Source organism: Microtus pennsylvanicus, chromosome 6 (assembly GCF_037038515.1).
Source record: "Microtus pennsylvanicus isolate mMicPen1 chromosome 6, mMicPen1.hap1, whole genome shotgun sequence".
In the NCBI taxonomy this organism is placed as follows: domain Eukaryota; kingdom Metazoa; phylum Chordata; class Mammalia; order Rodentia; family Cricetidae; genus Microtus; species Microtus pennsylvanicus.
This window is the reverse complement of record NC_134584.1, coordinates 83,966,361-83,978,538: the sequence shown is the minus strand read 5'-3', so window position 1 is coordinate 83,978,538 and position 12,178 is coordinate 83,966,361. Positions and strand designations below refer to the sequence as shown.

Genomic DNA, 12,178 nt, shown 5'->3' with positions numbered 1-12,178 from the left:
GTTAACTCCAGCACTTGCTATTACTACAAACCCAGAGGAAGCATATGTGCCACTGGTACCACCAAACAGCGACAAGCTGTAGACCCAGCACCTGTAAAACCTCAATGAGCCACCCAGGTTTCAATTATAGAACATCCATAAATGGGTTTTGCACAGTACCAAAAGTATACAGCTAGAGCCTCAATCAACAATCTTCGCGAATATCACCAAGCAATAGAGAAGAACCCATGGTTCCATTTCATCCTTTTCTCAAAAACGCAAAAATGAAAACATCAGAGAACAAAAATACCACAGCTTAGTGGTGTGTTCTTTGCTGGAAAGCGGGAGAAAGCAAGGTCGTGTTTAGGAGAAAGCAAGGTCGTGTTTAGCATGAGGCTGCTTTTAGCACAGGGAGGGGAGAGCATAGTGCATCCACCTCGTTTACCAAGTGCTCACTGGGTGGTGAATTCTTGCATTCTGCACCTCACTTTGTTCAACTTTCTTTATACTTAAAATTTTTCAGTTCAAAGGGCTTAAACAGCTTGGCAGTGGTGGCGCGCGCCTTTACTCCCAGCACCTGGAAGACAGAGGCAGAGGTGGGCAGATCTCTGTGAGTTCAAGGCCAGCCTGGTCGACAGAGTATACAGAGTGAGTTCCAGGACAGCCAGGGCCACACACAGAAACCCTCTCTTGAAAACCCCAAAGGAAAAAAAAGTGCTAAAATAAATAACTCAAATTTATATACAACAGAAATCTTCCTCAATGACTATGCATAGTGTCTTCAATGGAGAATAGCTAACTTTCTCTTTTAAACTGGCAATGTCCCACTTGAGCCCATTTTATTTTAAAGCTATATATATATATGAGTGTTCTGTCCTCCTGGACAGAAGCAGGACAGAGAGCTGCCACGGGTGCTGGGAATTGAACTCAGGACCTCTGGAAGAAGAACAGTCAGTGCAGTGTTCTTAACCTCTGAGCCATCTCTCCGGCCATAGCTCATATTTATTTTTAGAACTTTCTTTGTGGTTTGTTTTGTTTTCTGTTCTTAAGCATCTCTGTAGCCTAGGCTGAACCTATGTAACCAAGGATGATTTCTGAACTATGTTTTAAAGACTTATATGTTTAGTTTTGTGCATGTGTATCTACGGTGACTATATGCCATGTGTGTTTGGGTGCCTAGAAGGACAGACCCATCAGATCCCTTAGACCTGCGGTTACAGACAGTTGTGAGCTGTATAGCGTGGATTCTGGAAACTGAACTCAGGTCCTCAGGAAAAGGAGGCACTTGCTGGACCCATTTGTGTGTGTGTGTGTGTGTGTGTGTGTGTGTGTGTATGTGTACTTGTGCATGCGAGTGGACTTATGTGTGTAATCGTGTGTATATTCGTATGTGTATGTACTTGTATATGTGTGTGTGCTCATGTGTATGTGTATATGTGCTTGTGTGTGAGCATACTTGTGTGTGTATTTGTATGTGTGTGCATACTCGTGTGTGTGTGTGTGTGTGTGTGTGTGGTGCCATGTGGAGGTCAGAGGACAACTTTCAGAAGACAGTTCTCTCCTTCACCCATGTGGGTCCTAGGAAGCCAAGCCAGGCTCCAGGCTGGGCAGCAAGTAGCTTTGTCATTCTCCCTCAAGCCATGACACAGCCTGACTCTGAATTCGGTTTTTTTTTTTTTTTTTTTGGTTTTTTGAGACAGGGTTTCTCTGTAGCTTTGGATCCTGTCCTGGAACTAGCTCTTTTAGCCCAGGCTGGCCTCGAACTCACAGAGATCCGCCTGCCTCCGCTTCCTGAGTGCTGGGATTAAAGGCGTGCGCCACCACCACCAGGCTGTGAATTCTTTATAGACTCAACTGCCACAGGCAGTTTTATGTGGGGATACTGGGGATCAAACTCAGGACTTGGTGCTACATCCCCAGCCCTAACTTCTTACCAATCACCATGAGGACCACCCTTGGAACATTCCCGGCCAGCTCAAATTGGACAGGTTACCCTTCTGTCTCAACGCTCACTGTATTAAAGTCCTAAGACTATCTATAAAATCTCCCACAACTGACAACACAGTCTCTCTTCCTGCCTTCACACACCCATCCTTCGCTTTTCTCAGGTCTTTCAGGGCTGCTTACTCGGAATTTCTCCTCTTTCCCAATGCCACCCTAGCCCTGGCGGCCAAGATAAACCAATAGCGTGGTTCTCACACGAAGAAGACTGTGGTGGCCATTTTCTGTCTGCCACTCCCCTCCCCGTTCCATCCCTGGGAGGCTGATCTCAAGGGACCACATCACTAGGCCTCCCTGTGCCACTGGCTTCTGTTGGGCATCACTGGATTCTTATAATGATAGAAGCTGGATGGCAGGGAGAGAGGAACCAGGGCATGTCCACCCTCCTTGCTGTGGTCTGTATTGCAGGAAGCGGCTTCCTCCAGGACAGATTGCCTCCTCCCTGGCTCCAGCATTAATTTCCCTAGTCCAATCATCGCCTGTGTCTTTTAGGCCTCCCTTGCTTTGACTTTACTGACTCAAATAACCAGCCCAGGCTCTGTCTTCACACGCGCTCAATAAACCCTCCTCACTGGATCGAAGTTGGACTCTGTGTTTAGGCTGGGGCCTTACACAAAGGTGACTTTAAATGAATTAATGTGATTGTCTTATCATCTGTCATCTACCAGGCTGTAAGCATCATGACATTGGAGCTTCTGAAGTTGCCAGTAATCACTTGTTAATGATTTAGCAATTTAATGAATGAACTCACATTATTACAACTATTAATACAACTATTGCAAAGATGTTCCTACTATGTTTGAGAGAATACCAATTTGTAAGACCAAATATTCTGCCACCACTGGTTGACAACAGCTTTTGTTGGCAGGAATATCTGTACCCTAACCCCCCCCCTCCCAAGACAATTTCAGTTGTTCCAGAAACAGCATCTGCAAAAGCAGCAAGTTCTCAACTTAAAAAGATAGAATTCTATCTTTGTAGACTAAGTCATCAATGGCATATTCCAAGTGCCAAGATGAGATGCCTGCGGGCCGGTGGTGGCTCACGCCTCTAATCCCAGGGAGTCAGAGGTAGGCAGACCTCTGTGAGTTCAAGGCCAGCCTGGTCTGCTGGAGCTAGTTCAAGGACAGGCTCCAAAGCTACAGAGAAACCCTGTCTTGAAAACAAAAACAAAGATGAGATACCCACTGGACTCCCATTGGAATTCTAAATATTAGAGTATAAAAGAGTCTACATAGAAAAAGAGCCCCCACCCTAATTTTCCATCTCCTAGCTTGGGTGACTGGGAGAGATGGATGGTGCATCATGATACAGAAAGTCAAATTCGACAGGGAGCAATTTGTCAGCATTTTGTTGTCCTAGGTTTAAAGGAAGGTGACCTAAGCACGTCCCAAAATTATAAAGCAAGTGACACACTAAAATGTACAGCTCAAGGCCTTCTACAAAATGACCCGGGACATTCCAAGTCCAGTTCACTGTCAGAATTTCCATAACACGGTCTAAAACTCTACAGATTTTCTTTAACATGGTTTTTAAAAAGTGCAAAAACCGTAAGATTACTTACAAGTCATTGCTCACACTAGCCAAATATTTAAGACACAGGTATGTTCTACCAGAAAACATGAATTTTAACGTGGAGAAAAACCAGTTTATAAACATACATCTGTGTGTACACTTTAACAAGAACAGTTATATCACAGCAAGCCATTGTAAGAAGAGCAGTTTACCTAACACTCGGGTTCTGGGATTGCATTGTCTCAACTCCTTAGATGTCAGCAGTCTGTCCCATTTCTGTGGCCTCCTTCCTAGACAGCCACCTATTTCTTTCACTAACTTTTTAGTGATAGTAGAATATTACTAAAATTGTAGCAACAAGAAGGGAAGGTCCGACATCTCTTGCACAGTAGGAGTTCAGTATTATCTGTAACCTCCCGCGGTGCAAGACTGCGGGATTAATAAAGCAAGATCTAATATGCAAATACTGGGATTATGAGTGATTGCTAATTATCTTGGTAGCATCTTGTTGAAGGAGTTTAAGAAGTAACTAACTGACTCGTTGAAATGTAGTCATATGGCCAGAAGCAGACAACTTGCTTTGTTTTCTGTCTAATCTCGTGTAACAAAAGAATTCCATTTTCCTTATTCATCTTCATAGGTCATATGAATATAGGAAATGACCACATCAGCCTCTTAACAGATTGCTTCCCTGGTAACAGAGGTATTTTACACCTGATTGCTGTGATTGCCCCTAAAGACATCTGAGTCCAAACGAACCATCTTCCATCTCTTCTCAATACATTCAGCAATATGTTAAGGGGAAGGGGGGTGCAATACGACATTAGATTCTTCAGTGATAATGCTACATTCACTCATTGCTATTCTAATCTTAACCCACTTATGAGTCACCAGTGCTCAAAGACCCATTTCCTGACAGGGTCAGGAAAGAGATATTTCTCTTCCTAGTTTGGGAGAAAAAAGAAAAATCACCACTCCATACGCCTTCCAGGCACCCAGGCGGGGCAGGCGGAAGCCCAGCCCCGGAGACCAGGCGGCGTCCCTGGTGTCCGCAGCCGGGGCCCGGGCGTAGGCTCCCCGCAGTGCCCGGTCCTTACCTGCCAATCCGCCGCCGCCTCCCCCGTCGCCGCCGTGGCCCTTCCTCCGTTGCAGAATGAAGTAGGGGTTGGCCCGCTCGGTGATCCACAGCGCGTTGGCTAGCAGCACCTCCTCCGGATTCACCCACATGGTCCCGGTGGCCGCGGGCAGTCGCACAAAGGAGCCCGCACACCGACGCGCACTCCGGGGCACACGCGCGCCCGCCGGGCCGTGGGTGCGGTGGCCGCGATGGCCTTCAGCAGGCGGCGGCCCGAGGCGCCCGGCCCGCGACGAAGACCCAGGGGGCGGCCGGGAATGACGACGAAGGGGTTCGGGAATGAGCAAGTAGCATCCTCCCTGCGGCGCCGCACTCGCCAGGCGCGTAGCCTCGAAGCCGGGCCCGGCCCACGGCGGCGCGAGCGAGCGGCTGGGCTCGGTCGCGGGGGCGGCGGCGTTCAAGGGCGAGCTGGTGCGAGGACCCGAGCCCCCAGGCCGCCGTGGTCTCCAGCTGCCGAGTCCGAGATCACCGCTCGTGGATACTGCGCGTCGGGACGGAGATCTGGAAGGACGCTCCGGACACTGCGAATGAATGACGACAGCTCGGCTCACTCGCTGCGAATTCTGGTGACCGCGGGTGGCTTCGTGCGAGCCCGGTGGGGACCGTCTGTGGAGCGCTGAGCCCCACGCCCATCCCAGCGGGAGGACGCTGTCCGCCCGCGAGAGCCTGCGTGTGGCGCGTGTGTTCAAGGTTGACAATCGACGGGACAGCGCCACCCCTGCCCCGGAAACGTGCGCTCCCAGGTTCCAGACCTGGCGCTAGAAACCCGAGTCCGAGGTGGACGCAGCCAATGGTTGGTAATGTTTTTGTTTCCTGCATCCTTGGACCAAGTCACGCGCTAAACTTGTCACCGCCGGTGGCCCCTCCCCCTCCATTCCATTGTAATTAAAGTGGCCAGGCTAAATGCATTACGTCACTTCTTTCCTTGACCTACAGGGCGTGAGCTATAGCGAAGTTGGAAATGGACCAAAAGCTTAGAGCAACTGATTCTTGCTACAGCTGTTCCTATATCGGGCATAAAGAATTTCGAGAGGAGCCGGGCGGTGGTGGCGCACGCCTTTAATCCCAGCACTCGGGAGGCAGAGGCAGGCGGATCTCGGTGAGTTCAAGACCAGCCTGGTCTACAAGAGCTAGTTCCAGGACAGACTCCAAAACCATAGAGAAACCCTGTCTCGAAAAACCACAAAAAAAAAAAAAAGAATTTTGAGAGGAGACAGTATGGTAGAATTCAGATGTTTATCCAAACTTAATGGACAAAAAAATTTTTTTTAAGGAAATTAAACCAGAAACACACAGGCCAGACACCTTCATCCTTGCAGGCACGTAATCCCTTGTGGTCTCGGCTCATCTGCTTGCATACCTGATGCGACTAAGCGGATTCACCCAAGAGATCAGAGAATGTTTTCAGCAAAAGAGGCTTCCCTTCTCAGATGATGGGAGTTTACCAGACTCTGCAATGGCCTTAAACGTTGGCCAATCATGGAACTTCCCTTTTTCCAAATAACTAAACCATTCAAACACATTTGGTGTAGCAATGGTTTAAATGTGTCCTTTCACCCCCAAATTCAGCCACTGTGATAGCATTAATCTGTGGGGCCATTAGAGGTAGTTAGGCCAAGCGGGTTCCCTCCTCAGGGACGGGGTTAAGAGGCTTACAAAGAAAGCAGCGTGCAGGGGTTGGGTTAGTCTGCCTATCAGCTCAAACCTCGGAGGAAGCAGGCGTAGAACCTGCAGCAGGTGTGGCTCTCACTTGCTGACCTTGGCAACCACAAGACTTGAGTGTCCGTCCTTTAAAATTGCGGCTCAGGTATTTCATTAGGACAGCACAGGAGGACTAAGTTTCAGTGTTTCTGACTTCCTGTTGAGGACTCCTTCAGCTAGCCCAGTGAGCACAGTGCCAACCATTCCAATAAGTCTTGCTTCCCAGCCCTGAGGGCGCTAAAGGAATGCGTGGCTCTCTAGCCCTGATTCATTTGTTTATTTACATATCTATCTTTTGAGGTGTAATCCAGAATGGCCTTGAAATCCAGACGCTCTTGGTTCAACCTCTAAGGAAGCAAAAACGGGTTTGCTGGGTGGTCTGCATTCCAGTCTGCCTGGATCCTCGCCTCTGGTCTCTTTAGGAAACACTGCACCTTCAGGCCTTTGAAGATGTGCAACACATTTAACACAGACTCAGAAATGTTGCTTTGTAGAAGTAGAATCTTTAAAATACAGTAACTGCTGAGGATGGAGACAGTGGGGACAACAAAGTGTCAAGTCTTCCTACCCTGAGAAGAAGATGAACTAAACTGTCTCACAGTTAAGTCGACTGACTTTTTGTCCTCTATCTCTTGGTTTCCTGTAAATGTAAGCTCTCCCATGGGCACAGTGGCGAGAAAGTCAGCACTTTCTCTCTTATTTAACTAAATAGCTAAGCCACAATAAAGGTCTTTTCCACCATCAATTTCTGCATCCTCCAGAGAAACTAAGGTGTTGGGTTATGGAACTGAATAGTAGGCAACAATTTGGCGCTTTCAGCCATAAAATTGACAAGCAAAAGCACATTTTTGTAAAAACTGTGTTTATATTTTTATATGACTTGCAGTACGTTGAAGTGACTCTATAGATATATTTTTACTTTCTGGAACTAGCATTTTCTTTTCTTCTTTTTTTTTTTTTTTTTTTTTTTGCTTTTCGAAACAGAGTTTCTCTGTGTAGCCCTGGCTAAGATCTGCCTTCCTCTACCTCTCCCCTCTCCCCTGCCCAGTGCTTGGATTAAAGGCTCCTTAATGGCACCATTTGTAGAATCCTTATCCTGATCAAACACACGGCTTGACACCGAGCCTTTACATGCCCTGAAGTGTACATTTAGCTTAGTCTTTCTTTAATCTCTTGGCACCAAAATGCTATTTTCTTGTGCAATACACACACTCAGTCACCCTCTTAACAGAATGTCTCGTCTGCTACACCTGTGGCCTGGGCAGACACTGAACAAAGCGCAGACAAGTCTCTGCTTTTGTGACGATTAGGACACAAAATTATTATTAATAATAAAGCAAATTTGCAAAAGAAAGAAAAATGCTTGGAGAACAAATTGGACCCTGAGAAGAATGAATGCATACACACACACACACACACATACACCCACACACAGGCACACACACGCTACTTTCTAGTTTCTTGGGAGAAATAAGGCATAGTTTATGGACTTTGTAGTAGAAGGACTCTTCCCAAAAATGGAGACGTTACAAGGAGTTTGTGGTGATCGCTGGTACCAGGCGCTTAACAGATTTGTTAGCTTCAGAGCCCGGGCCTCGGTGACCCTAACAAGCTAGACCTGACACCCATTCTCTGTTGATCAATTAAACAGGCAAGAGGCGATGAAGAGAGAAAGGTTTCTCAGGATGGCCACATTGGGAACGGGAACAAAGTCATTTGTTGGCTTGTCCTGCTATGCACCGGTCCATCTTCAGGGTCCTGATATGCTATGAGGTTTAGGTGTAGATGAACACAGGAAGTATGCATAGCTAAGCATCTCTGGTCAGGGCATGGTCCTTATGGTCATCACTGCCTCTGCTTCGTGTGTCCTGAAGGCAGGTGGATACATACTAAACTGCATGAGATCTATTCCTGGGGCACAAGTGCCTTTCTGGCTGGTACCAGACTGAACTCAGTCTGCTCCTTCCCGCTTGAGATTTTGGGAAGAATTCTAATTTCCTGGAAGCCATCATTTCAAAAGTATATCATTTAAAGGGAGGGGGACACAAGTGTCTCTTTAGACTACCTTCATTCTGGCCACCATGGTTATAATTCTGCTATTTGCACCTTTATTAAAATGTGGCAGACAGAAATAACTAAATATATCTCAATTAGGAATGATCCATGGAGGCCCTAACTATTCTGTCGGCTCTGTGAGATAAATGAATCTTTAGCTTCCTATCTGTTTTTAAGTCCAAACATGTCTCCACTTCACATACAGAGACTATCAGGCAACAGATGTTTAGATAGGGGTCAAAGACGTGTCTGTCTATACTGCCCTGAGCTTTCCTTCTCCTCCACAGATGGAAGATCCAACACACTAGGGCCTGGACCCCTGAATAACCAAGTACTTTACTGATCAATACCAGATTTGACCCAGATGACTTTGTGGGGGTCATTGACAGTTCATACCCCACCCCTGCAATCCACGGTGGTATATTTTTCTCCTAATCATCTCTTTCCCCAGTAAGTTCTTTGCATCACCTTCTTGGGATGTTCCCACTCTTGGGAATATCGTGGACACCTAGGCATTATCTTATTTGTACCTATTCATCCCCCAAATATACTCATCTTCATGCTTAGGTCTCCCAGGGGCAAAGGGAATGTGGACATAGGAAACTAGTCTTATTAGCCCTTCATCCCCACCAGTTCCCAGTGTGTGAGGTCAGTAGAGGATTCAGTTCCAGTTACAGCAGAGATAATTCGCTAGACAGTGGTAAAGGGCTACTTCCTCCCTGAATAAGCCCACTGATGTCCACTGAAGATAACATCTTCCTAAGGACCACATGTTTTAAATTGCCCCGTCTTCCTTGCCAGCCTGGAAGGATGGTAGCTCTAGCAGGCTCCCTGGGATTTCTCCTGTCTAGAGCCAGACGTGTGGCCACTTGGCACAGAAAAGACTAGTGTGGTGGAGATCTGAGCCTTCGTAGTGGCTTTGATGTTAGATATAGGATTCCTAACAGTGGATCCAAGATGCTAGAGCATCTGGAAAAACTGGATCGACCAGTCATCACACTGGCAGTTCTGCAATTAACACAGCTCATTCATGACACAGAAGCCACTTTTTTCTTCCAGTTTTAAGTAACTGAACAGACAGATCTACAGCCAGGACCATCCTCACAGACAGGGTTGAAGGAGGAAGGAAAGTTGTCAAACTTACTCTGTTGTATAACTGTGGTACCATCCATCCATCCATCCATCCATCCATCCATCCATCCATCCATCCATCTATCCACCCATCCATCCACCCATCCATTCACTTGCTCGTTCATTCTGCTTTTGAATTCTGAGATGCCCTGGAAATTAGAAAATGAATGTAACATCATTTCTTTCCATAACAGTCACTTGGGGCAGACCACCTTAAATAGAGACATCTGTATTCATTGAAGGAAGGAAAGAAGTTTCTTCAGGGGACACCTGAAGTGCAGAATGAGCAGAGATGTAGGCAGAAGTTTCTGTTCTGTAAGTGGCTCCCAAGTAACCACACAGAGGCTTAATATCAATTGTAAATGCTCAGCCAATAGCTCAGGCTTATTACTAGCTAACTCTTACACTTAAATTAGCCTTTATTGTTGCCACATGGCTTGATACCTTTTTGCAGTATGTCATGGCCATCTTGCTTCTCTCTGCTTCTGCTTGTGACTCCTCCTTTTCCTTCCCAGCATTCTCAGTTTGGCTCTCCTGCCTAGCCTTATCCTGTTCAGTTATTAGCCAGTCAGTTTCTTTATTTAACCAATCACAGTGACATACGTTCTCACAGTGTAAAGGAATATTCCACACAGATATATTTTCTGGTTAATTATTTGTTGTAACATGCGGGAGCTGGCTTGTTTATTTGTTGGGGGTTTTGTCCTGCCTGGTACGCCACAACTGTTTAGTCCCAAAGAAAATCACACAAAGATCTCTATAAGTTATAAAGCTGATTGGCCCATTAGCTCTAGCCTCTCACTGGCTAACTCTCACATCTTGATTAACCCATTTTTCTGGTCTATGTTAGCCATGTGGCTCAGTACCTTTTTTCAGTGGGTCAGCTCACATCCTGCTGCTTCTGTGGTCTGGGCAGGAGTGGGAGGAATCAACTTCCTCCTTCCCAGAATTCTCCTGTTCTCATTACATCATTTCTACTTCCTGTCTTGTTTTCCTGCCTATATTTCCTACCTGGCCAATCAGCATTTATTTATAACATGATTGACAGAATACAGACAATTCTCCCGCACCAATTTATCACTAAAGAGAGCAAGCATTGATAGTTGAAAAAGTGAAAAGGCAATGCCACAGGTATTCTAAAAGCAGATAGCAAATGCTTTCCCAGACTTAGCATTTGTGAGTCTGTAGATGGCCAACAAAGATGTATTTGCATAACTACTGGATTTTTAAAGTTCAACTAGTTTCCTGGATTTAGAGAGAAAAAGACCCCAGGAAACCCTGGTTACTGTTACACTGAGTGTCCCGGTTAGCGTTTATCATCAACTAAAACATACAGAGGGAAACTCAATGGAAGAATTGTTCAGATTAGGCTGGCCTGTGGTCAATCTCTAAGAGATTGTCTCTATTGATGGCTGATATGGGAAGGCCTAGCTTACTGTGGGCGGGAACATTCCCAGGCAGTAGATCCTGCGTGAGTTCTGCCCTGGCTTCCCTCAATGACTGCTTCCTAGAAGCATAAGCCGAAGCAAACCCTCTCTTCCCCAAGTGGCTTTTGGCCATCGTGTTTATCACAGCAGCAGGAATAAAACTCCAACATGGGATTCTTCATTTATACACAAGGGAATTATGGCCCCTGAAAAGCAAAGACTTAACCAGGGCCATCTGATGTACGATTAGCTACTTTTGCCTTAACAAAACAATGGACACAAACACTTAGAAGAGAAATGGTTTATTTCGGCCTGGGGTTTCAGCCCCAGGTTGCTTGGCTCCATGTACCTGGATATATCATGGCAGCAGAAGCCTGTGGCATAGGGTTGATGTTCACTTTATGGTTGATCAGGAAGCACAAGGAGCTAGATAGGACATGGTCAGGGATCTGTCCCTAAAGTCCCAGTGACGAATGTCCCAGTGACATACTTCCTGTAACTGGTCCCTGCTTCTCTAGTTTCCAGAATCTGTCCAAAATAGCAAAAGCAGCTTGAATCCTAAGAGCCTGAAATTCTCCCTTCGCCACACCCTACCGATTATATTTCTATTTCTCTTATAAACCATATCCTCTATCCATACTTTCATGGCCTTAACCTGTCATCGAGGTGTAGATGTTAAGACTGATCATAGCTGAGTCGCGCACTTGCCCAGCTGAGGATGGTGGCAGACGGTTGGAGTCAGTGTATGGAGGACAGCTGTGGATCCCAAAGATGCGAGGAGCAAGATGGTCGAGCCACATAATTATGGCCAAATTAATTGAAGCAAGCGGTTAATTAAAGCTAGCTTTTTCATTCATGTACATGGGCTGTCTCCCTTTAAAGGCGGGTTCAAGAGGTCAGTATTGGATGTGATGAAGGCAAGGTTTTTATAGCTCAGGGGTAGGGGCTTTCCAAATGGCGGATTCGGTGAGTAAAATAGGTGCGGTTACAGGAGTTAGTCCCTCTTGAATCAAAGACATGGTTGCAAGGTGGTGCTAACAAGGTAGTCACAGCAAGGTGGCCATAACAAGTTTTTGAAACAAAGGTAGGGCTGCAAGATGGTTATAATAACTCTTTGCAACAAAGGCATGAGCAGTACAGAACCATTTGTAGTTAAGGTTACAGGTGGGGCATAGCCCAACTCTTTGAGAAACAGAGGCTTAATCATAAACAGGAATAGCCTAGTTTGTCTTTA

General features: G+C 46.2%; 1 protein-coding gene across 1 annotated transcript in view; it reads right to left on the bottom strand.

Moving 5' to 3' along the window:
* Nucleotides 1-4,722, bottom strand: part of Tbc1d9 (TBC1 domain family member 9) — a 111,420-nt gene extending 106,698 nt beyond the window's left edge. The window contains exon 1 of the mRNA XM_075976587.1: nt 4,593-4,722. Within this exon, the coding sequence (XP_075832702.1) occupies nt 4,593-4,722 (130 nt within the window). The remainder of the gene's footprint in view (nt 1-4,592) is intronic.
* Between the last annotated feature and the right edge of the window lie 7,456 nt (nt 4,723-12,178).